The sequence below is a fragment of the Lepisosteus platostomus genome, chromosome 1, assembly GCF_059453375.1.
Source record: "Lepisosteus platostomus isolate fLepPlt1 chromosome 1, fLepPlt1.hap1, whole genome shotgun sequence".
NCBI classification, from domain to species: Eukaryota; Metazoa; Chordata; class Actinopteri; order Semionotiformes; family Lepisosteidae; genus Lepisosteus; species Lepisosteus platostomus.
In genome coordinates, this window is record NC_142611.1 from 66,932,656 (window position 1) to 66,958,152 (window position 25,497).

Sequence of the window (25,497 nt, forward strand, 5' to 3'; positions counted from 1 at the left end):
ATGGAGAACTGGCGACATCTTGTGGATCGTTTGTACAACTGAAAACCGGCCTTTTCATTGTTTCATTCAAACATGATCTACAATAGATACATTGTAATTAGTAATACGCTAAAGAAAGAAAAAAAACAGCATTTCATATATAGAATGACAGAGGGAGGGGGAAAAGGCGAGTGTGGCCCGTACGGGGATCGAACCCGCGACCTTGGCGTTATTAGCACCACGCTCTAACCAACTGAGCTAACCGGCCTTGCGTAAAGAGCGCCTTTAAGCAATGCTCAGAAGTATTTTTCACTAGCTAAATTATTACAATTTACATTACATTACTAGCTACGATTTACATTACTTAATATCATTTTGATCAATTACACGTTTAACAAACTTCTAAAAGGGCGAAAATGCCCGCTAATTTTCCGATTGCGCCTTTTGGGTTCTCATTTAGACGGTTTGTCCCTTCAGACTCCCCTTAGTTCGACTCACGTGTCTGGGCGGCGCAACACAGCAGCCTGACATTGAAGAGAAGAACTACTTCGGAGTGCGCAGGTGAGGATCTTCAGTGCAATGATTTCGAGTTAGATACTATGTTTTTTCCCCGATAACAACACCTCTCAACACGAGACCTCGGAATGCAGAGTTTACGATCATCTTTAGTGGAAACTTAGCTAGCTAAAAGCAAAATCCCAACACGGACCGATTTACAGCTTTCAAACCACAAATAAATGCCAAACAGCATGCCGACAGTTGGAAACTGGCAAATACTTCTCCCTACTGTGATTTAACGTGTTTCGTGCAGGGCTCTTAAATGTTTCAGACATGATGTATACAGCCAGTACGAATAACGAAGCAGTAGTGCAATAGAACTATTACCAGCCCTGAAGCGTTTGAGACAATATTGTGGTGATGGAAACGGCGAAGTTCTGCTGTACCAACAGTGTAAAGAAACCTCATCAATATGCTTCACAGTTACGATACAGGGGGACAGGGGCTTGGAGATTGTTTATTCCAACATACATTATATGCTAACATATTTTGTGTTAAAAGCCCCTTAGCTTTCAACCCAAACGAAACTTGAAATGTTTAATAACACCCAGGTAAAATTCCTGCTTTCAATGTTGTTGCCTGCTACGTTATAGGTTTCACAAGTGTGAAATACGCCTACACTAAACGTATCGTGCTTTACACGATCCCAAGTGAAATTTTATATCCATTATATATTATATATTTATTTATATGGTAGTGTATATGTATTGTGGCGTGTCTGGATCTGTTATTTTCGATGTGTATGTTGAGTGCTGTTTTTTTAGTTTTGTATGGTAATGTCAAAGACAGGTTTCCAAAAAGATTCCATCCTTTTCGAAGGACAAAAAAGTATATCCGTCATTCGGATTAGACGTTAAACCGAGATCCTGACTCTTTGTGGTCATTAAAAATCCCTGAGCGTTTCTCATAAAGAGTAGGGGTGTAACCAAATTCCCCATTGGCCCTTACCAGTCATGGCCTCTTAATTTTCCCCATCTCTGAACTGGTTCCATCACTCTGTTCTCCTCCCCACTGATAGCTGGTGTGGGGTGAGTGTACTGGAGCACTATGGCTGCCGTCGCATCACCCAGGTGGGGCTGCACACTGGTGGTGGTGGAGGGAATCCCTATTACCTGTAAAGCGCTTTGAGTGGAGTGTCCAGAAAAGCACCATAAAAGTGTAATGATTATTACTATATTATATCTTATTAGTAGTCCTCAAACTTGATGTTGTTTGTGTTACTTTTTGAAAGATAACGTAACCTGACGAGGAGTCCTCTTCGTTGACGATTCTTGGACCTCCTGGATCGTGAGGAATCGGCAGTTCTGTTCTGCAGGGAATTACCAGGTAAAGCCCTGTGGGTCCGGTTGGTTCTGCTGCCTCAACTTTCAGCGTTATGTAACAGACTGTTTTTTTCAGTGGTTAATGTAAAGTTAAATTGGAAAAAAACGTCAGATATATTCAGCTTAGAAAGGTAACCAGTTCCATTAAAACATAATATACTGTGGTAGTATTTGAGTACCTCTTTCCCAGGATACGCTTGGCTTGCGCTAAATGAACTGGAAAATGGACTGATCGATTTCCTACCAGAGTCTTCACTATGCCAGATGATATTCCTATCCCACCACGTGGGACTACTTTTTGGAATAGTTTTAGGCCTCCCCCTCAAAAAAGTTTTAAAAAAGTAGCTGTTAAATTCGTACAGCGTTTGGCACAATTTGTTGAATTATATACACCCTTTTAAACAATAGACACAACCTAGCAATGGATTTTCCGTGCCTCTGGGAAGCTGTACTGTAGACGAGACGCAGCTCCTCGCTTTGGTCAAATGGAAGTTTTACAGTAACAGTGATTTCATCGTTTACCTTGTTTTTCCTTTTCAAAATAAACCTCGCATTCACCTGACTTTCGCCGTTTGTATTGTGTCTCTCCCGCAGGCTGGTTGCCATGGTTTCTGGAAAGCGCCTAGCCGATGTGGGGTACCGCGTGTTCTCGGGCTCCATGATGCTGCTCTCGGTTTATGCGGGGTACCTGTGCGCCTGGCGGGGCTACCGCTACTTCCAGCAGCAGAAACAGCTCAAACTGGCCGCAGAGAACCAGACCGATGAAACGCTGAAAGACTGACTGCGCCACCGAGCAGAAAAGTCTCCCATTACTGGAGGAATGTTCATGTAGAATAATGACCAGGCTATGTGGTATGTTTTTTTACCATAAAGCTGCTGTACTGTCTAGTCTTTGATTAATGGGATCCTACAACATGGTTGCACTAAAATAAAGATTGTGTACATATCCTTTTCTCTAAATAAAACAAATGGCCTTTTTTGATATTATGGTACATCACTAAGTGGTTGATGGAATTGAAATCTGTCATTTCTGTGCAAGAATATGACAGTCCAGCCCAACTCTAGATCAAGCATTGCACTTTAAAATAATTTTCTGTAAATGCTTCAACTGTTTTTTGTGGTTCCAAATCAACCTTTCTGTATAAAAAATTACACAGCAATGAAAAAAAAAATTTCTGAGGTGGTGTGTAGGCATATTTATACCACTGCTATTGACTTAATTCTTCTTTCAAAGTCACTTAAAGCTTTGTCTCTCCAATAACCTAAAAGCTTTTTAAATACAAAAAGCACTTTTCCTTTTACCACCTAACTCTTAAGAGTTCATGTTGCACCTTTCATCCCAAAAGCTTCCTAAAGATCTACATATGAAGGATGAAACCATGATAATGGAGTTAAGAAATTTTGACAAATGAAGTTGGGGGGGAAATATGGAGGATGGACTGCTAAACAGTGAGATCGCTCATGACCATGTGAAAAGGACCTATTTTAAGGTCTCATCTGAACCACAGCACAGTGTGGTTGCCCTGTCGCCATACTGGGGAATTAGATTGTAAATTCCAGTCCAGAGGGAAGAGCACCACCTACTGGTCCACTTACAGTAGCAACCTGGTGTCACTCCAATGTCTCCCATCCCAAAACTGACCAGGCTTAGCCATGCTTGTTCACAATCGGACTACGAGGTGGTAAAGCGGTGGCACTGTGGCTAAGAATCTCCACCTGTGGCTGGAAGTTTGCTGGTTCAAATCCTGCGGCTGGCCGAGGAATCCTACTCTGTTGGGCCCCTGAGGGAGGCCCTTAACCCCCAACTGCTCCAAGGGTGCCATATCAATGGCTGACCCTGTGCTCTGACCCCAAGCTTCTCTCCCTGTCTGTGTGTCTCATGGAGAGCAAGCTGGGGTATGCGAAAATAAATTCCTAATACAAGAAATTGTATATGGCCAGTAAAGTGATCTTATCTGATCTTATCTAAAGGTGGTGTTGAAATCCACAATATCTATGATGCTATACATTGGGTCACATCTAAAGAACTTTTGCTATAGTTCAGGTTGCCACATAAAAGGATCTAGAAGCCGTGGAGAAAGCCTGTAGATTGATCCAGGGATTAGAAGGACATTGGAACGTCACTTTTTCCACACTTGGTAAGCATCAGCGGAGGGACTGAATGGGCCTAAGGTTTTTAAAGCATCAATGGTCATCACTAAAGTTGACCCTAGCAGGTACTTCGATTAATCTCAGCTAGCGAGGATACAGGGCTGGAACCTTAACCGATTCCCCTTTCAGTGCGATTGCTTGAAGAAGAAACACCCGGTAAAGGAAACCAGCCTGTTCCCTGCTTCTGCTCATTCCCACACCCTGGTCTTGGGAAGACCTGCTGCACACAGCTGAGTCACAGTCAGGCTGCTCAAGTGAATGAGAATTAACCGGGAAAACCTCATGAACCGGCTAGTCGGAGCAGCGGGCGTCGGGAGTCTTGACCGCTCTGGGATGCTTGGTGTGCAAACCGAGCCAGGAGCGAAGCACCGTTCCGCGACAGGGGGCACCGACGCCACGCGGCAGCCAGTCGGCCGGAGCAACCGCACAATGGCGGCAAGACCCCAGCCCCCGACACCGACCACACAGCAAAGAGCTCTCAGCCGTTGACAACAATCAAAGAACCTTTTAATATTAGCTTTCAATTTGGTCTCCAAATAAAAATTAATAAAACAATAAAAAAACAACAAACTCAAGTACACAACATTAAAACACAATGAGGATTGGGAATCCTGTCTTCTAACAAGCCCCAGTGGGTGGGCCGGGGTGTCGTCCCCAGCGAACGGAGCAACGTCACTTGATTTTTCTGTGGTTTTGCTTTGTTTTATTTTTTGGTCTTCACTGCGATTGTCACTTCAGTGTCCACCTGTCTCCCCCTTGGAGACGCGGCTCTGCTCGTCTTTTCAGTCCTCCAGGGGGCTTAGTGTCCAGGGAAAAGGGGTGATGGAGGTGTGACGGAGGTGGGGAGGAGCACCGGGGGGGGGGGGGCTCGTGGCTGGAGGGGACTCATTCTCAGGGTGCACACACGCTCGTTGTGCGTGCGCGCACCTCGCCCCCTCCCTCCGCCATCCCTTAGTGGTCCTGCTGCCATGCCCCTGCGGCCAAGTGTCCATTCGTTCCGTTCTCCCCTTTGGCCGGGGGGGCACTGCGGGAGGCCGGCGGGGGCGTGTCGGTCTCCTCCTCCGAGCTGCTTTCGATGTCGCTACGGTCGTCCTTGGACACCTGTGTGCAGGGCAGGGAGTTACAATCATTGAGGCGGCATCTCAAACGGACTTAACAAGCCTTTGCAATTCTAGCTCAAGCAGGCGACCTTCAAATCGAACCGGCACGCCCCCCCCCCCCCCCACATTTAATTCCGGCATTTGGATTTTCTGAGCCTGAAATCTGCACTAGGACAAGGCAGCGCACGCATCGGTCTCCGCACATCACGACTGAGGCCGAGCGCAGGAGCAAGAAGAGTTAACGAGGCTATTATCTGGCACTCTCCTGAGAGCAAGAAATCTCCAGACAAGAGCCGGGGGTTTTTGTGCTTCCTTTAATTTGCGAAAACGTTTTATAATGGCAGTGTGTGGTGGTGGTGGGGGGGGGGGCAGTTTAATTCCGTTACTCGGCAACGAGAAAGCAACACCGTTAAACATCTGGTCAAGCGCTGCCAGGAATTCAGAAGGCCGAAGAGTCTTCAAGCAGGCCACGCCAGTTCACCCACTGTAACAGGAACGAATAAGCTCAGGTTAAGCAGAGCTGACCACAACGAACCTGGGATGCGGGTGGTCTTTCTCCCACGTGCCACAGGGGGAAACCTTCAATGCAGGCTGATACCTGTAACCCCCCACCCCCCCTATATATATACACATACATTCATATTTCATACTTATCCCCAAAAAAATCCACTAGGTTGTTGTTTGACAATTCCAACAACTTACTGGGGTTCTTTCATCCAAGGCTTCTCAGCCAGGCTCTGCCCTTGGCATCAAGTCAGTTCTTGCGCGAGTGGACGTGGCAGAAGCTCAAAGCAAGGGAGACAGATGTTCAAGCTCCCGTCTCCCAGTAACGCTCCCATCGTCAGATACAGTCACTAGAGCTGGAGGCCAGGCACTGAGCGCTCCTGGGCACGACGGGACCTGCGGCGCCACACACCACAGCAGCTGGCCGTGTTTTCTTTCCCCTCCAGGGTAAAATCATCGTTTTATCTTGACGAACAGACTGGTTTACAGATGACTGTTGTTGTAAGGAAGTCTGTGCTGACAATGACTGGGACTAGGAGACAACTTACAATTGCAGGACTGGAAGTCAGAGATTACTTCCTGGCAGTTAAGCATACATTTATTCTAAATATGTCCATTTCCTAACATATTTATGGAGCATCTAAGTATAAAGAATGCAGACGAATGCTGGACTTCCAGAGCAGATCTCTAGGAGACACGAAGTCTCTCTGCTCGCTCTCTCTGGACGGATTTCCGTAATAAAAGTTTGTCATAACTAGACTGAACTGTGATGTGGCTTCTCACACCCCTGCATTGACTTAGAAGACCTCCAGCCCTCTATAACTTCCCTGGAGCGGTTCTGAGCCCTGGTCCTGGAGAAACGCTGATCCCTTCTGGTTTTCAATTGAACTCCGATCTTAACCAGATTGTTTTTTTGAGCTGTAAAAGCTGGACCGTCAACCCTGAACCAGGATTTGGGTCTCACACCTGGCCGGATTCAGGTCTGTGGGCTGCAAGTAAAGGGTCCTCAGTGGAGCACTGCTCCCCTTTATTGAGGGACCATCATTCCCACCTGTGTCTGGACACCACATCTCTGTCTCGGTTTAGACAGAAGATGTAGCAACAGCTTGAAAAGTAAGCTGAGGAAGGGAACAGACAGAGCTCTGATGGGTAAATTTCTCCTCAGCACTCCTGCAGCAGAGCTTTACTGAAAATGGAGACAGGGTGCCGAAAGGGGCTGTAAAGGTTTAAGATAATCAATCCCTTTGATTGAACATGAGTAAGAGCTAAGTTGGAACACAAGGGTTCCCCCGGACCAGGGAGGAGAACCAGCTTTCTACAGGACAGAATAATTCCACATGAAGAGGAAAGACAACAGAAAAAGCCGAAACTCACAGACAGGGGTGTTCATGGTCATGCCGAGTCTGATGACCACGATTTAACATTTGCACTGCTACTCGAAGAAATCAAATGCTTTCATTTAAGAAGTTTCCGTTAATTGTAACTATTATCAGCTTTACATGATTTTGTCAGCTATTTCTATTATTTAATTTAGATCAACACGCTCACTCAGCTTGGTATTGTCACCTGCCAATCAACTCGGCTCACTGCTACAGAGGTGCCAAGCAAGTATCAAACCAAAACATCCACCAAGGAGCCCCCCTGTTCCTGCAGTCGAGCTTGCACTGAGCAGAGGACTCAAGCAGCGGACACTGACAACACACCGCAAGGGTGCAGGATCCTGAAAAGCCACAAGGGGTCACTGTTGCATCACAAGCACAAGTAACAGGAAATGACTTCAACCCCAACTTGGTCCACTTCTCCACAGATCACTGAGCACAAAGCTGTGATCAAAACCCTGGCCATGCATTAGGACTGGCTTATGATGGACCAGTGATATCAGGAAAAGCGTTTTGGGCATCTTCCCTGTAGAGAAATAATAGTAGTCCATTCTCACGGTCACAAGAGCAAGAGTTTATCAAAGGTTTTTTAGTATTAAGCAGTCTGAAAGCCTAGGGCTCCCTCCGGATGGGAACACTAGCCCCCTCCAGCAACGCAGGTACCTTTTCATACAGCTGGGTAGCAATTGTGTAAACTGGAAAATGTGTTTCAAAATCACTCACAGTGGCAATTGCAACATATGAAGCAATAACAGAACCCCCCCCAAAATTCTCCACCTGGGAAATCCTGACCATTAATCTGCGCTGCCCCTGCAAACATGGGGCGATGTGAAACTGGGCCCCGCGAGAGAACAAGACCTTGTGTTGCAGAGCCATACGGGAGGAGAGCCGAGCCGTCCCGGGTACCGCGCCCCGCCACCAGTACGCAGGCAGGAGAGCGAGCGAGATCGCAGGCCCACTTACAGCAGAGACAGGCTTAGCAGCGGGCTACGCTGGGCCCCCAGGGGCACGGGGAGCGAGAGAGCGCATGAGCGACAGAGAGGAGGACAGGAGAGCTCTGACACAGGACAGGGAGAGAGAGGGAGGGGACCCTCACACCACCTGGGGGAGAAGAACAGCAAACGTCACTACAGGGAAGAGAGGGGGAGGGGTCAGACAGGGCAGGAGGAGAGAGACGCAAAGAACAGAAAACTTCAAAAGGCACAACCCGATCTCAGACAAGGAAACAAGTATTATTAGTACCACTAGGAGACAAGCATCAAGTCTGAATTCCTGAATACTGTATAGTATCGTATTTTTTTATTTTATAGATTGTGAAAATTTTAAAGCTTGAGAAACCCCAATAGCCTGGAAACAACTAGAAATGTCAGAATTCTGTGACGACAATAGCCTTACAGCTTTCAACTGCAATATAACAATTACTGCCAATGGGAGAGGAGGTTTATGTCATTTCATCAGATCATCTGATGGGGAAGCTGCAGGGTTTAATGCTTTTATAGAAAACGAGACTTATTTGCTTATGAAGCCACGCCTCATTTGCATGAGAGGGGGAGGGGAGGCAGGCAAGAGAGTCTGCAAGAGGACAGCCACGCCTGGGACTGGGAGAGAGGAGGGACAGGCTCTGTTCTGTGCTGCCACAAGGCACAAGTCGGCCCCGACTGGACAGAGCTACAACACAGTGCCTCAGCGATGGGGGGGGGTTCAGCACACGAGATTAATGGAGCCGTGTCTTGGAATGAGGCTTTGATGGCATGAACAGCAGCATAGAATCTGAAATATCTGCATGAAGCAAGGAACACTGAAACCTCATTAAGAGGACAGTATAAATCAGGAGTCAGGAGCCCATTGCTTCATTTCTCCCCCGCACACACATCCAGGAAAGCAGCTCCTTGGAACGTTAACGACCGCCAACGTTAACTACAGAGCTGACAGGACGCTCCCCCGAGCGCACCCGGCCAGCCCTGCTGATTGAGCCACCCAGGCTCTGGACAATAGAAGAGGAGGAGAAGGGGAAAAAACGGAGGAGACAGGGGAGAGGCAGGAGAAGGAGAAATCAGGAAAGTGGGAAGGTGAAGGGCACAGGGAACACCGAACTCACAGGGTGGGAAGAGCTCAGATCTTGTGAAAAGGCTTGGCGCCAGCCTGTGTGGTTCGGAAGCAGGACACGCCCCTCAAAAATCACCCCTTGGGAGCATGAATGTCAAAACGCTTGCTCAAACAAAGTTCTGCCTTATTGCCACCTTCAAGAGTTACCTTGGTACTAAAAGCCATTACAATTTATTAATTCTACTTATTGCTTCCTTATACTAACTGTTTCCCCAAACCTGTCAGATGCTCAAGAATCAATTTCTGTTGCAGCAGAAGACGTGGCAAAACCAGCGAGCCAGAACTAGGCTTTGCTAGCTGGAGCCACAGGCCTCATTCACTAAACAGCAGTACTGTGTTGTGCACATGGCAGGCGCCCTGGTCAAGAGCCAAGCACAGCTCCTGGACTCACTCAACAGCAGCACTGCAGGCCTGACTCACGGATCAGTCACCGGGGCCCATGCGCTAACACACACAAAACACATCAGCAGAGAGCAGACAAGGGGACACGAAACACACAAACAGGATTCGCTAAACCGGCGGTCTCCAGCCTCAAATCCAAGTACTTCTCAGGCAGGAAACGGAATAGCATGCAACTCTCATCTAGGCACTTGGAAAGCCAGAGAATTTATAAAAGCGAACATCTGCGTCATGTCGGATGCATTTGTGCAAGATAATACTCATGCCACCTGTTTTTTGGAATTAACATTTACAAGTCCTGCAGTATTTGTGTTTTAGGGGTTCACTTGGACACATTTAAACCAGTGATTTTCTGTTCACTTCTGATTTAATGTAATTATATCCTACATGCACGTTACACGTTGGGTTCCCCTTAATGATGCACATCAGCAGCTTAGTGGATAAGAGAGAAACTACTGATTTTTGTGGCTTCTAAATACCAGTTGACATTCCCTATCTTCTAGGTGAAGGAGGCCCTGTTTGCTCGATCACCTTGAATTTAATGGATCGAGCATTATCGGCTGTCTCCAGCTTCGCCGTGACTACATCATGCAGGATAGCCAACCCTGATCCAGGACAGCCACAGCCACAGCCCAGCCGATCTTGTACAGGTCTCGTCAATGGCGCACACCTTTCATTAGTTCATTTGAGGCAGAAAAGGGCCTGCAGCTGTCCTTGAGTGTTACTGGGTGTTATTTTCAATGCAGATGAATCACTTCATGAACAATGCATCAGCAGTTAGTTGCCAAAACAAAACAAATATATTGAAATTATTAAAACACGATGGGTGAAGTAAAAACTTTAAAATCAAGATGATTTTTATGATCCGCCACACACTGTGCCCCTGCAGGATCGGGGCTGGCCAGCGCTGGCAGGATGCACTGGTCAAGAGCCTACACCAAGAGACGACTGGCCTGCAGTGGCCGGGAGAGGCGCAGGGGACTCACCTTGCCGCGGACCATGGCCTTGAAGGCAATGCGCATGATGAGGTAGGACCAGATGACGTGCAGCACCTGCAGCACCAGCAGCAGGATGTTGAAGAGCCACCAGGAGGGGTAGGGCCCGATGATCTCCCAGCTCTCAAACATGGTGGTGTTCAGCACCCTGCAAACATGAAACCACTCCACTTCACTAGCTGTGGGCCCTCGCACCTGGGTCCACACATGCCAGACACATAGTGCCCCCCCCCCCCCATTACTTCCTGTCATTAAGCCCTTGCGTATCCATTAAGAATTTACAGTCACGCTAAGTGGAAAACACCATTAAGTCACACAGTGTCACATGGCTCTTTCACAACGCTAATTCAACAATGCTTGCAGCAAGTTCAGGAGCTTCTTCCCAGTTTTGCAACATGATTTCTCCTTTTTTTAAAGGAAAGAGTGCTGTGCATAACTCTCTGCTCTCACTAGATGGATATTTCATCCATCTTCTACAAAATCAAGAGAGAAAATAGAAAGCTGTACCCCTTCACCTGCCCAGGGCTACTTTTGACTTCTGGGGGCTCACCAATCTCTGCCTTAAATATTCACTTGCTCATTACTCATTGAGATCAATTAAAATAATGAAGGAGACAAGTGTAACAGAGTACTAAAACAGCTGATTAGAGGGACCACAGAGTTAAATGTCTTAATATAGACTGTGACACACACAGCATGTTATACTGCAATTCTTGGAGCAGAGGTCTGGGCAAATCTGTGCTGCACAATACTCTCAAGCCCATTAACATACAGTATGTAAAAAAATCCCAGACGCTGTTTTTTGATAGAACTGGTACATGAAAGACAGACAGCTCCGATACGATCAGAGATCTCATCAGAGCATGTGTAAAGGGATAGGTAGCAAGGGAGCTAGTGACGTAACCCAGGTGAAGATGATACACAGTGCTTTAATAATAAGGAAAGCACAAGACACCACAGCTATGTTCCACCATTCTTTTCTAACCTTCTTTCCCCAAAGACTGTGTAACAGAGCACAGTGTCACCAATCCCCTAGGAAGGAGATGGATTTCGGTGATCAATAACGACCTCACCCATGACAGACACTGAATACAGCTGCTCATATTACAACTGTGCCACTGGTGGCTCGTCTCTGCTCATCTGAGGCCAAGATCTCCCCACAGAGATGCGTTCTGATGCTGTCCTGGGTCAGGACGATTCCACACACATTTCTCATGCAGATTATCACAGCTAATCTGAGGCTGTTGTTCCTCACCACACTCTGAAGTTCGCTTTCAGATCACCTGCCAACACAAAAATAAGAATCTCCAAGACTGGCGCTGCCACCAGACGGCCAACGCCACCCATCTCCGACAACCTCTCTTCCCGATCAAAAGCCTCTCCCCTCCCCCACCCTCAAATAAGGTCTGGGAGTCTGAGCGACAGAGCTCTAAGGGATGGAGGTGACCTGGCTCGTGCTGCAAGCCATTGCTCAGAAGCTCTCTCACAGACAAGCGTTTTCACACTCGGAAATATTTCCACAGCAAGCAGTACAACACGAATCTAATCAGGTACACGATCTCAAGACACCGAGGCACCTCACAGCGCAGTGGGTTACTTTTTAAAAAAGAACGAGTCTACGTGACTTTGAAAATCCCACAAGCAGCACGTAACCCATCAGAGATATAACACGCTCTGACATCTTCCCATCTGCCGATTAAGAACAGGAAATCTCCCTTGGGACTCTCATCCGAGTTCAGCTCCTCTGTGGCTGCCATGCACTCGGCAGCGCGGTTTTGTCACGAAACGGAGCTCGGCACGCGTACAGAGGAGAATGCAGCACCAACTGGAGGGATAAGTTTCCGAACAAACGCACCGCAAGAGAATTTCTTCTTCTCACCGATCCTCCAGAGCACACGTCGAGCTGCGCAGCAGTTTACAATGAGAGAGAAGCACAGGACACCAAAACCGGGCCGAAAGTAACCAAAGGGCGGAGTGGTGGCTCTGTGGCTAAGGATCTGCGCCTGTGGCTGGAAGGTTGCTGGTTCAAATCCCACAGCCGGCAGAGGAATCCTACTCTGTTGGGCCCCTGAGCGAGGCCCTTAACCCCAGCTGCTCCAGGGGCACTGTATAAATGGCTGACCCTGTGCTCTGACCCCAAGCTTCCCTAACCTGGTACCTGGTGGGACCAGTTAGAAGCAAAAATAAATTGCAACAGAGGTGGGGCCATGCCTTCCTGCTGCTCTGAAATGATTACCACTCCACCCCCTCTTTCCAAACAGATCTGCGGAGACTGTGCGCATGCGTGTGAGTGAACAGCCAGCAAGAGGCGAGAGAGAGATTAGCGCAGAAAAACAACGTCTGGGTTTAAATTAAAGGATAATTCTTGCAAAGATTATTCTCTACAGTCAATGTGATTCAGAGATTCTCTACAATGTGAACAGCTTTCTTAATAAGGACTTGAGAAACCCAGAAATGAAAAGGTTTTTCATAGTTATAGTATCACAGGCAGAAGCAAATGAAATGTAGTTATATCCTCGTTAGGGCAATTTCTTTCACCTCTGTAAACTTAGAGTTGGCAGATCACAGGGGTTTGAATACTTATGTAAGCAGCATATTTTAGATATCTGCTGACAAATAACGCAATTTCACTTTTGGAAAAAAAAATCTTGAGCATGTTTGAGCATGCGAGCTTGCAATAAAAACGCTGATGGGAAAAAGATGTTTAAGTATCATTTGTAACTCAGCAACAAATGAAAACTCTTAAAGGATCTGAACACTTTTGCCAGGCACTGTATTGTTATGACTTCTTATAATAATGAGTCTCATCAGTCCCCCCCCTTGAGGGACTCCTGATATTTTAACATTCTGCTGGATAATTGGTTTTATCCTGGGAATACGAGAATATCAGAACAAGTGACTGGAAAAAGAGAAATAGAAAGTGCCTCCCGGGTCTGGTACTCACCAGAGAGGGTAAATTATGAGCCTCGTGCCCATGAAGACGGCCCCAAACAGCGCGAACAGTGAGTCACACAGGCGCTGGTACTTGGCATAATTTGCCAACTTGGCTGCCTGGCAGAGGGAAGAGGTCAGGGAGATGGGCAGGGCGAGGGAGAAATGGGAATGGAGGAGAACCCCCCAGGACACAGGTCAGAGGAGGAGGCAGGTTGACAACAGGGAAAGAGGACGAACAGGGGGATAGGGAGGCAGAGATAACAAGAATGGACGTTAAGACCACTTTTCATTCCCAGGGCCTGGAATATCATCACTAGGGCAAGAGGGACATTGGGGACTGACTTAACTTCAAATAAGAAAGCTGAGCAGGGCTGCAGATATTTTCAGAAAATATTTTCTTCTACAAACACTAAGCCTCACCATGTTAAAACATTTTCTAAACTCAGAGAGAAACATCATAGCAAAAACTTATTTCCTGCACTGTAGCGCGAATATGGGTCTTCGGCAGGAACATCTGATTCAGGCCCTGGAAGATTCATGAAGGCAGGCTAACGGATTAACCATTGTGTCAGCTCCCTTTTGTGCTTGGCATTGTGCTGCCTTGGGTTAGTGGCCACACAGGCCAGGGCTCTGTGACTTTCCTGCATTTCTAATTTTCCATCTACACTGCGTCTCCTCTTGGGAAAGGGGAAACTCACGGATACCAATAGTGAGAGGATCTTCTCCAATAAGGAAAGTGTGCACCGGAAATGGCTGATGGTCTGTTCTACAGAACCTGCTCTTGGTGTATTAGTGAAAGTCAGACAAAGGCTTTACCCTTGCTTGAGAGCACAGTGACTCCTGTTAGGGGGGAGGTGTTAATTTTGAGCCAGTCAGTCACAATCGCAGACTGCGACTTTGCTCTACTCGATCTTCAGCCCAGCACATAAACCCAACGTCTGAATCTATCACTTATTGAACGTCAGGGTGAAACTAACCCATCCCACATGTCCATAGCCTGCTACAACCCTTGCCCTCAGCCCACACCATGGTACAATTTCACATTTCACTTAAGGGTCACTGGCTCCACAGCAGGCACTTGCTTAACTAAGAATAAGCTGGAACAAAACTCAACCCTGCATTCTTCGAGTGAGATGGCAACCATGGTGATGCCCGACAGGAAATGCCATCCCACAGCCCTATGTGCTCACTGCTGCCCCCCACTGCTCACCTCTAACAGGAAGTCCGAGGAGTCGTGCACACACATGACCAGCGTGCCCACGCGCAGCATGTTGTTCACGTATGAGAAGCTGATGAGACTGATGGTGGCCAAGTGGTGAATGAACATGATGAGGAAATCCTAGCGAGAGAAAGAGAGAGGAGTCACCGCGGGTGGAGGGAGGGGAGTGGGAAACTTCTCCTCTGCTGGGCACCTGCGCTCTGAGCCAGCGCTTCTGCGTCACACGTTCACAGCAGTACCAGGTCCAGAAAACACAACCCCCCCCCCCAACTGGGTAAACCCCAAGGGAGAACAAAACCCAACAGAGGTGTCCAGGTGTGGTTTGGCTGGACCTTCGCAGCTAAATTAGCCAACAGCCATATCACTCTGCAACTCACCACTGGCAGCCCCACTGAAGCTCAGCAGGTGTGAGCCTGGTCAGTACCTGGATGGGAGACCTACTGGGAAAAACTAAGGTTGCTGCTGGAAGAGGTGTTAGTGGGGCCAGCAGGGGGCGCTCACCCTGTGGTCCATGTGGGTCCTAATGCCCCATTATAGTGATGGGGACACTATACTGTAAACAGGCACCGTCCTTCGGATGAGACGTAAAACCGAGGTCCTGACTCTCTGTGGTCATTAAAAATCCCAGGGTGTTTCTCGAAAAGAGTAGGGGTGTGACCCTGGTGTCCTGGCCAAATTTCCCATTGGCCTTTACCAATCATGGCCTCCTAATAATCCCCCTCTATGAATTGGCTACATTACTCTGCTCTCCTCCACACCGATATCTGATGTGTGGTGAGCGTTCTGGCGCACTATGGCTGCCGTCGCATCATCCAGGTGGACGCTAAACATTGGTGGTGGTGGAGGGGAGTCCCCATTACCTGTAAAGCGCTTTGAGTGGAGTGTCCAGAAAAGCGCTATATAAGTGTAAGCAATTATTAATTATAATTAAATTCTAGATCAGTACCCTCAACCATCAACTTTCTGTTCGTACACCTTCATCTCATTTTCCAGCCCCAGAGAAGGAAACAAAAAGCTCATTCTTGTTGTTTAAGAGGAACAGCTGTTTCAATAGAGTCAAAACTATAGCTTTTGCACAGGTTAAATATTTTCTTACTATGTGACATGCACAGTTGCCCAGGGGTGGCGGTGTAGCTAACATTACAAGTAAACCAATAAGCTGAAGAAGTTTTAAGATCATTTAAAATCATGTTGCACATTGCTATGGTAACATTTGCCAAACAGTAACAGATAACAGGTGGCTCTCACATTGAGGAAAAAGAAATTGCCTGCAAAGGCTATAATGATTTATTCAGCCATGCCAACAACGCAGACTGTGTGCTCTTTATGAGCTGTTTTATTGGCCCTCAAATCGGCTCTCGGGGCTTTGTCGACCTTAATGACTCGCTAGTTACCTTAACGTTCTGCCTTAATGTCGAAATTAAGAGTGACATCATGTTGTGGCATTAGGACAACTGCCTTACAGAATGCAGGATTTTGGGTTCGACCTGGAGCGCCTGTCTGTATGGAGTTTGCATGTTCCCAATTCTTTGCGTGGCTTTTCTCCAGGTGCGTTGTTTCGTCCCAAAGACGTGCTGGCAATGTTTGACTGGATAAATTGTCCATTTCAAAGGCCTGGCCTCAATGGAATTTTATATCTTGGAGGAGCTTTAAGACACCAAACCAAATGCACATCAAGAACCGAAAGTCCTCATCTCTTCTGCAGCCAGAGGAGTCAGAACGCATTCATACTTCATTCCTGAGCTGCACAAGTTAACAAATCCAAATCTTTCAAAACAGCCTCACCCCAGAAAAGAGAAATTTGCTTTTAAGACGTCTGGGAGGCTCAGAGGAAGAACGCTGAAGTCCTTTGCACCTCCCCCTGCCCCTCAAGGTATATTCCTCCGCGCCGCACTACTCAACTGCACTCAGAACTCGGGCCATCAGAGGTCAGAGGTCACCAGGTTTCATCAGCCCCAGAGTGGAGGAGCCTTTTAACAGATTCCAGCACTGAATCTCGAAATTTGCAATGTTTGTCAGGAGCCTGGGGGTGGGGGGGGGGGGGTGGGAGCGGGATGATCAACCGCTTTAAAGCAGGGTAATAACACTGTTTCAAATCCCTGTAATGAAACAGCACAAGTTTTGCAGCGCTAACCCCTTTTTTCCACAAGTAAATCATGCTTGTAGAACTTTATACTTCTCAACACTAATAATACCATAAACTACAGGACACTGTGATATATTATCGCAGTCTAGTCTGGTTTATTAAAGCCCTGTGTATCTATTGAACATGAAATGCCAGTAGAAGATTACAAAACCCTACCTAACAGCACATCAGAATTGTTTTCCAAGGCCATGTCAGTGTCAGGAAAGTGATTATCTATACTGAATTTGTATGTTGACAAAAAAAAACGCCTGCTGTAAGGGCAGTACGGAGGCATTGCTTTTGGGTCTTGGGACCGATTTTGGGCCGAGGTACATTCCGTGTGGAGTTTGCAAGTTCTCCACCATTGCCCATAGGTTTTTCGCAAGGTGCTTCAGTTCCCTTTTGCAGTCTAAAGTCGTGCTGTTGAGACTGGCTCTCCAGTTTCTCAATTAGAGCTCTGAAATACGAGAGATTAAATCTCAACCCACTTCTCAAAACAGACAATGCTCTCTCAGGGGGGCCCGATTTTGCTCTTTGCTGTTAATAGCATCATTAAAATGTTACTGCTTCACCCAATCCCCAAACAAACAAATACATTTGGCTGCACATGAAAATGCAAATGGTCAACCATTGCTGGCTCTTCACCTGCAGCGTCATTACTGCTGCTACTGGGACCAGCTTTACTGAAGAGGAAGAAGGTTCTAATTTCAGACTGAACGCAAGGCTTTCTCCAGAGGCTAATACTACAAGCACTGCGGATTCAAAGGTTTGCACTGAACCCAGGCCTAATGGCTTCAATATGCGAGTAGGAAGTAATTCAGTCCTCCAAAGCTGTCATTTACTTATGCTGCTGGTGTCAGGAAATGGCCTCTGCTTTAGATTTCGGCAGCTCGTGGACAGTGGATTCTTCAAAGGCGAAAGGGAAACGTTTTTAAGAGAGTCATCCTTTACTGAACCTTTATATCCGTGCCCACTGTCAGCAAACTCCCTGGACACAGTACTCGGAAATCAAAGGGTTTTAACGAGCAATTGGCAATCAGAGGTTTGCAAACACCCATGCACATCAGTACTAAAGCATGAGCTTCTATTTAGCTAATGGCAGATTAATGAACACGGGGGGGATTCATCAAAAGGTGCACAATTGCACTCAAACGAACTCTGTCTGCTGCTTTTAATTGCGATCTTTGCTGCAAGCGGTAATTAAGGAGTAGCTAAGTGGTGTGGAGGGGGGCGTCAGCTCGTGTAGCAAAGCCCCAAGAGTCGCCCCCTGGGGTCACGCATGCCCATGGGACCACCTCTCCCCAGCCTGGCAACCTCGCCAGCCACCGAGGAAGATGGGAACAGAGGCGGCCGGAGACCTACCTTCCTCTTGATGTCTGTGAACTGAGAGAACATGAGGGACCAGTAGAAGGCCAGCTCTGTCACGTAGTAATAGTACAGTCCTGGAGAAAGTGCCTGTGGCCAGAGGGAGAGGGACAGGAATGGTGGGTTTAGATTCGCACTGCTTTCCCCCTCTTCACTGCCTGAAGGATCGGTGAGGACGTGGAAGATCTGGGGCGTTTCTAAGCGTGTTCGTCGGAGACTGTCCATTGAGGACCCCCACAACAAAAGCAAGCTCACCACCCCCAAGTCTACTCGTGTGCAGGAACGACAATCACACACCCTGGTTCTGAACATTCAGCTCTTTTCTTTTTAGAATTAACAGTTGCATTGCTGGTAACAACTCTAAAACTTCAGAGTGGGGATTTAATGTTTAAATTTATGGTTCACCGATACGACCATAAATTGAGAACATGGCCCAGAGGACAATACATCGTAGCGCATTTAAAAGCGAGAACAAGAGACGCTTTAGCCAAAAGGTTGTGGGCGTATGGAACAAGCTACTCACATTGAAATGGCTAGATTTGACCCCTTGAACAATTGACTACAGAGAGTGTGTGCTTGTGTCTGTGTGGGCCCTGTGATGGACTGGTGTCCCCTCCATGGTGTAGCCCCCCTTGAGACACTTGCATGCCAGATTAGGCTCCAGCTTTCTTGTGACCCTAAACTGGAAGTAGTGCTTTAAAAGTGGATGGACGGATGAATTCTGCTGTAAATATACAGAAGTATACACCACACAGATTTACCTGATAGGGGTAATTGTACCAACATTGCCTCGTGTCCCACAGCCAGGGAGACTGCAAGGGAAAAAAAATACATTTAGCCCTTTTTAGCTCCTACAGGAGCCTTCTACATGTGACATCATCTACTCCTACAATACTCCTTCTCCCTCATTCAGTAGAATATGCAGCTTAAGACAACCATTTTTTGTTTATGAAACAAAATCATGCATAAAATGTAACCTAAAATGATGGCCCCCTGTTGCAGTGTCTTAATACTGATGAGAACTACTCAGGCTATAGAGATCCATGGCATCATCTTGTATTTAATGAACCTGAGCCTCTCATTAAACAAAATCATTTGTCCAGCTGAACAATCTTCCTCTTCCTCAGGCGTCCACAGTGTCACAGCCAGTTCAGGTTAGTAGTCCAGTTAAACCGAAAACCTGCAGACCCACCAGACCCCAGGACCAGACTAGTGCATTAGATTGTCGGTTTTAAATGAAACCCCTTTCTGGAAGATGCAGACACCCGCGTCTGTCAGGGTTTCAGCACGGTTACAATACCCTCCAGGTAAACTTGCAACGTGATAAACCACGTTTTAATCATTTCAAGAAGTACTGCTCATGCAAAAGAGCTCCAATATCCTCTAAATCCAACCATTAAAGTTGTGTACACAAGTGACAATTTTTTTTTTTAAAGTTAACATACTGATAACACAGGACAGACCACAATAATGCAATAAAAAGACAGCAATCAAAACTACAGCCCTACCACTCAACCTATATATTGCAAGAAACTAGACAACCTCTCTTTTAAGACGGTGTATTTCACATCCCAATTCAGCAACACATTCATCTTTTCCAAGACTATTTTCCTGATGATAAAAAGTCCACATACTGCCAATTTGACTTTTTTTACAGAAAAATACAATCCCAAAAGAAAAAACCCGGCAAAATAAGAAACCCATCACTCCTTACTGTGAAGAAGCAAAGAAATACTCTAGCATTGCCTGTGGCTCATCAATGAACTGGCTTCATTACTCTGTTCTCCTCCCCACTGATAGCTGGTGTGTGGTGAGTGTACTGGAGCACTATGGCTGCCGTCGCATCATCCAGGTGGGGCTGCACACTGGTGGTGGTGGAGGGGAGTCCCCATTACCTGTAAAGTGCTTTGAGTGGAGTGTCCAGAAAAGCACTATATAAGTGTAAGCAATTATTATTATAAATATCCACAGTATTCCAATCCAATTAACACACCCAGAAAACAAAACGCAAAGATGAGAGAAACAGGGGTCTTCACACTAACTTCAGACCGGTAGTGTTTAATGTTTTGCTTCTCTGAAAGGTAAAACTAGTTGTCAGTGAAATCTGACCATTTAGAGATTCAGGGGAGGGTTTATAGGTGTTGGGAGTAAATGCCAAGTTCTATTTGCTCTGCATCCTCTGTCTGTCAATCAAGTGAAGATCAAACAGACGTATCACTTTCTTATCACTTTGACTCCAGAAGTCTAGAAAGGCTGTAAAAAAAAAAAAGTCTAACCAATACAAAAGGTCTCTCTAGCATTGCCTGTGGCTCAGCAATAACAATGGAACTTGTTCATATAATATTTTATAACTCATTATTCCTCCCTACCTTTAATTCATGTTTTGGAAGGCTAAGAAAACCATGTCAGGATCTGGCTTTATAAAAGTTTTTTTTTTTAAACAAGATCACAGGTTTTTGTATTTGGTCTATCAGTCTCAGATTTTTAAGTAGTAGATAAATTAGATAAGGCTAATTGGGTACCTACATGTACTTTGAAAAATGACTGTTATTTAGGATATTTATTTTAAATACATGTACTAAGACATAATAAATCTGATGTTTCAAACGTGATGGTTGACCTTCAACCATGCCTGTACCACCTATGCTTTCCAAGATAATTCAAGACGTTCATATCACATCAGTGTTGATGCACATACATTCCAGGTGGACATTACCTCTGGGGGGCTGGGGGGGGGTCACTCAAACACTCAATTTACAGGTCATCCTGACAATGAGCTAAGGCCCCAAGGACTGGAGTTCCCTCCCTGGTTAATAGATGAATTAGGACATTAAAAGTGACACCAGCCTCAGAAAAAGAAGATTTAGGGTGACCTCAAAGACTTCCTGAACTGTGGCCCTTCAGGTCCACCTCAGATCCCTTCACTGAGCTTAGTTCTGTTAAGAAATAAGCTGGCTTGTTTGGCTCTCTTCGCTTGCTTGCATGATGTGCTTTTCCCAATAACATTACGATATCCTAATAAGCAACTCTGACAAAGCTTGGCTTCTGCTTTCACAGATGGCAGATCAGTAAACTGGGAACCAGCTTAACTAAATATCAACACAACCTGAGATGTGAGTGAAAGACTTGAAAGCTAATAGTACAACTGCAACCAAATACTCTGCTTTGCCCTGCGCCCATCTGCTCTACTTTGTCAACCACAGAGGGAACACCTGCTAAAGCAGCAGCCAACAGAAACAGCCCAAATTTTATTTCATTTCTCATTTTCTCCCCCCCATCTTGACAGGTGCTAAACTTTGGCGGTACACCTAGTGTATTTGCAAATAATGTAGGTCTGGTTGAATACAACAGCAAACAAGCTCACTCCTGCTGCCATTCAGAATGCAGGACTCACTCACCTGCCAAAGGAATCGAATCCCGTAGGTAAATATGTACAAGTAAAATGTAAACCTCCACCTACAAGCAAAGAGAAGGGGGATGTAGTTAGAGCTGAGGCACCATTAACCAAAAGGCACAAGCACAGCAGGACAAAGAGCTAGTATGCGAATGATCTGGATTTCTAGTTTCAGGGTGATCACATAAGGTCTCGTTCATATTGCTTTCGTTTTCCTCTAATTAAATGTACTCTTCTGTTCAATGTATTCTGTTTCCACTCTGACAGTCATGTTATGTTATGCAACACTTCAAGCTGAATAATCCAGGAGGAACAACTTCCAAAGCCAACAGGCAGGGAAGCATAAACGTGTGACGCAGTGCTCAGAGAGCCCATCTCGTGGTGTAACAGTAATTATCTTCCCCCCCCCACATCCTTTACAATCAACCTTAACTTTTCAGAACTTTTGTGATACATTCCAATCTAAGTCACAAATCCTGAGAAATGCAAATAAATACATTTGTAGCAGCATGAGAGGATAAAGACTTCTATTTTTAGAAACTTTTTTTTTTTTGAGAGCAACTAGACACAAATGCATTGACGAGAGATAAAAACAAAGCAGGAAGCGAGAAAAAAGACAGAAGTATGAGAAACCACACTTTGAGAAAACTCTATCGGCTAAAAATCCCCTTGAATGAGGTGCGAGGATGCTTTGAAGTGGACCGCCACACTGAAATAAAAATTACCTCCCTCTGCACATGACGTGCCTCCTGCAGTGCATTCCCACACCCCCATTTCCCTGTCATTTGAATATTGAAATGACATACAGGGCCCTTTGAAAACTGCTCACAATCTGGGAATTTCCAGGCCGACTGCGGTTTAACAAACACAAGAGAACTGGTGTAGAACTGGCGCGGCACAAACTCAAAAGCACTCAGAAAGGCTGTGGCCTCGTTTAGCCCATCAGAAGCGTGAGACCACATTGCCAGCACGTCAGACCAGGCCTGCAGTTTAAAGCTCATCTCCTCCGTAAGCGCGGGCCTGGTTCAGAGCCTACTCAAGGCACAAACTTTCAAACCAGGCAGGCTCCCAAAACCCAAACTGACACACCACTTATTAACCCAACACCTGCTTGTCCTTTGTCGCACTGCACAAAAGCAATTTAGGCTTTCACCTGCCAGTCCACTCGGCTGCAGGATTTGGGCACAACCAGCTCATTATGTTTATACAGTATACTTTTAGACATAGGAAGGTAGCTGGACCTGCCAGACCTGCGCTGGAACAGACTGGAAGGAGGACTTTGTGATTGCCTGTGCAGTTTGCACGCTGGCCAAACTGTGCAAGAGGAAGCATCATGTCACCTGTCAGGCATTTCTATAGCCACACCCCCAATTCCAGCACCTCAGATAGGACCCAGCTGCCTCAAATCCACATTTTCAGCGAACGGATCCCACAACCTGCCCTGGGGCTAAATGCAAGGCTGACCGGACACGTTAAAACTTCTGCTAAAGAGGGCAAATAGTGCAGGGGGTTTTGAAGTCTGCAAGGGACCTACATGCTCTCGCAGAATTTGGTGAGGGTGCTGGGCTTGTCCTGGTTGCGCCGGTGCCGAAACCAGCGCTGGATCCTTCGCACATCCCAGTCCAGCTGTTTGGAGAGGCCATCCAGCCTCCGGGCGTCAGGATACTGCAGACGGAAAGGAAGGGTGGTGGGGGGGGGAGAGGGAGGGGGGTCAAATAACAGACAGCTTTGAGATATAAAGCAGCAAACCCGGAAAAAAGGAGAGAAACTGAGGCTGCAAAGACGGTGCTAAATGAATACACTTTAATAAGTCCTGGCGAATTAATAGGAAATACTAAAATGGAAAATGCAGCCATTAATCTATAGTTACTCATTCACATTAAGTAGCCAGGTGACACAGATCTGGAAAACTCTGGTTTTCTCCCGATTTCAAATTAATCTCAGGCAGGCTGGTGAGCAGCCGTGCTCATTAATATAAAGCTGCTGGGATATACAGCTCACTGCTTGCAGCTGTGAAATTCAAAGTGAACTGATCACCCGGCCCAGTGAATTAACAGAACACGCCACACAAGAGAGCTCCAGGACAGATTCAAAGCATGAGTGAAAACGCCAGTTAGACACAAAGCAAGGAACAGGAAACCAGAGAAAGGGGGCGAAGGGAAGAGGAACAACAAGACACAATCAGGTAATGTGGCTTCTCTCCTACCTTTGTTATAGATGTAAACACTTTTTCTAGAATGGCGTTGGGCTGAGCTCTCCTGGTGATCTCTGCCTGTATCCTCAGGAGGTAGGCGCACGGGCGGGCCACAAACCTGTGGGGAGACAGGGGCTTTACAGGGGGCTACCTATTCGATGTCACCCCTGTTCTCTCTTCTCCAGTACCAGGTGGGTCTGCCGCCGGCGCCCCACCCGCCTCTCGCTGGCGAGCCCCTCTGCCGCCGGCGCCCCACCCGCCTCTCACTGGCGCCCCACCCACCTCTCACCTGTGAGCCCCTCTGCTGCTGGCGCCCCACCTGCCTCTCGCTGGCGAGCCCCTCTGCTGCTGGCACCCCACCTGCCTCTCGCCTGTGAGCCCCTCTGCTGCTGGCACCCCACCTGCCTCTCGCCTGTGAGCCCCTCTGCTGCTGGCGCCCCACCTGCCTCTCGCCTGTGAGCCCCTCTGCTGCTGGCGCCCCACCTGCCTCTCGCTGGCGCCCCACCTGCCTCTCACCTGTGAGCCCCTCTGCCGCTGGCGCCCCACCTGCCTCTCACCTGTGAGCCCCTCTGCCGCTGGCGCCCCACCTGCCTCTCGCTGGCACCCAACCTTCCTCTCGCCTGTGAGCCGCTCGGCCGCTGGCGCCCCACCTCACCAGTTACACTCCTTTAACATACTTCCTGAATTATACAAGTTCCAGCACAGCATTTCACAAACTAAACATTTTAACTACAAATAAAATACTTATGCCTTAATGCAGACTATGTCACCCATTATAAAAAAGGGCTTAGAAAAAAAAATAAAAGCTAAGAACAGCAGTAACAGCTCGTCACTGGATTGCTTTTGCAGACACGACTCCATAAAGCAAGGATGTGTTCAAGAATGCATGTGAAGTCTGGCACTCAGCCCCGAGGTCCAGTTTTGGAAAGCACGTCACAGGGTTAATTAATTAGTACAGAGGGTAGGAAAAAAAAGACAGTGGAGGGAGCCAAGTCATTTTACACCTATTCCTCAAGCATCTGGCGCAGAACTGCTTGGGAGATTGTTGGGCAGGGCTACTGGGGCCCGGAGAACTGGGCTTGCGGCTATATTTCTCAGCCCCTACGCTCGAAGCCTGCTCAGCATCTCATCTCCTGCAGCAGCACTTCACAAGCTATGAGAACGATCGCCCAGTCGAGGATGTCCGTTATGGAGCAACCTTCCCCACAGAACAAGACAGCCCGTGCTCTCTCAGTCAATGATTCACCCCCCCCCCCCACAGCCCCGAGGTAACGGGCAACGTTCAGCCTGCGGTTTAGTCGAGCAGCGTCTTCGGCGCATGGACTGGGAGAGGAGCCAAGATTGGGCTTCGCCCTTTTTCAAACAATAAACAAATAAATCAAGCCCTTTTCGCTCTGTTCCCTGAAGCTGCTGCAAGCCACGTGTTGCATGTTTAGCCCCGGCTGCAGCCAAGTCCGATCAACGGCAGCAGGCGGTGATGCGGCCACAGGGGAGAGGAAGTGGGCGTCCCAGCCCCTGGGAACCCAGCCCTGACTGGGACCCCTGAACTGGCCAGCGGCGTGTCGCAGGGCAGGGGTGCGTGGACTGGAGTCCTGGCAGTAAACAAGCCTCCATTCCTGGAGGTGCCCGCATGTTGTAAGCGCTTCACAAAGCCATGCTATAAAAGGAGAGCAGCGCCAGACCCTGCCATATTAAAAGGAGCACAATGCCCTCCTTCTCTCACCCCCCATAAATTATTCATTATTCCCATCTGGTAGTCCCAAAACACTTCCA

General features: G+C 47.2%; 2 protein-coding genes and 1 non-coding gene across 4 annotated transcripts in view; 1 reads left to right on the top strand and 2 right to left on the bottom strand.

Moving 5' to 3' along the window:
* Window positions 1-173: 173 nt before the first annotated feature.
* trnai-aau (transfer RNA isoleucine (anticodon AAU)) lies at window positions 174-247 on the bottom strand. Its single transcript has one exon. It is a non-coding gene; the product is annotated as a tRNA-Ile (tRNA).
* Window positions 248-416: 169 nt separating this feature from the next.
* On the top strand, window positions 417-2,841 carry cox14 (cytochrome c oxidase assembly factor COX14). The gene is made up of 3 exons (XM_088633752.1): window positions 417-540; window positions 1,769-1,863; window positions 2,454-2,841. Exon 3 carries the CDS (start codon window positions 2,464-2,466, stop codon window positions 2,638-2,640), a length of 177 nt encoding a protein of 58 aa, XP_088489878.1. The 5' UTR covers window positions 417-540; window positions 1,769-1,863; window positions 2,454-2,463; the 3' UTR covers window positions 2,641-2,841.
* Window positions 2,842-4,500: 1,659 nt separating this feature from the next.
* The window catches only part of cers5 (ceramide synthase 5), a 33,015-nt gene continuing 12,018 nt past the window's right edge, over window positions 4,501-25,497 (bottom strand). The window contains exons 2-11 of one of the 2 annotated variants that reach the window (XR_015939197.1): window positions 23,737-23,842; window positions 23,065-23,195; window positions 21,535-21,592; window positions 18,898-18,948; window positions 18,134-18,226; window positions 14,638-14,766; window positions 13,438-13,544; window positions 10,485-10,641; window positions 7,957-8,094; window positions 4,974-5,111 (exon numbers count right to left, since the gene is read on the bottom strand). Coding sequence is in view for 1 of the 2 variants with exons in the window: in XM_088633751.1 (XP_088489877.1) it covers window positions 4,962-5,111; window positions 10,485-10,641; window positions 13,438-13,544; window positions 14,638-14,766; window positions 18,134-18,226; window positions 18,898-18,948; window positions 21,535-21,592; window positions 23,065-23,195; window positions 23,737-23,842 (982 nt within the window). In the remaining variant the exon portion in view is untranslated. Of the gene's footprint in view, window positions 5,112-7,956; window positions 8,095-10,484; window positions 10,642-13,437; window positions 13,545-14,637; window positions 14,767-18,133; window positions 18,227-18,897; window positions 18,949-21,534; window positions 21,593-23,064; window positions 23,196-23,736; window positions 23,843-25,497 lie in introns of both variants that reach the window. The other variant, XM_088633751.1, reaches the window with a different exon arrangement.

Excerpts from the sequence above, each read along its gene's own strand:
- cox14 (XM_088633752.1), top strand. The coding sequence starts at position 2,464 with ATGGTTTCTGGAAAGCGCCTAGCCGATGTGGGGTACCGCGTGTTCTCG.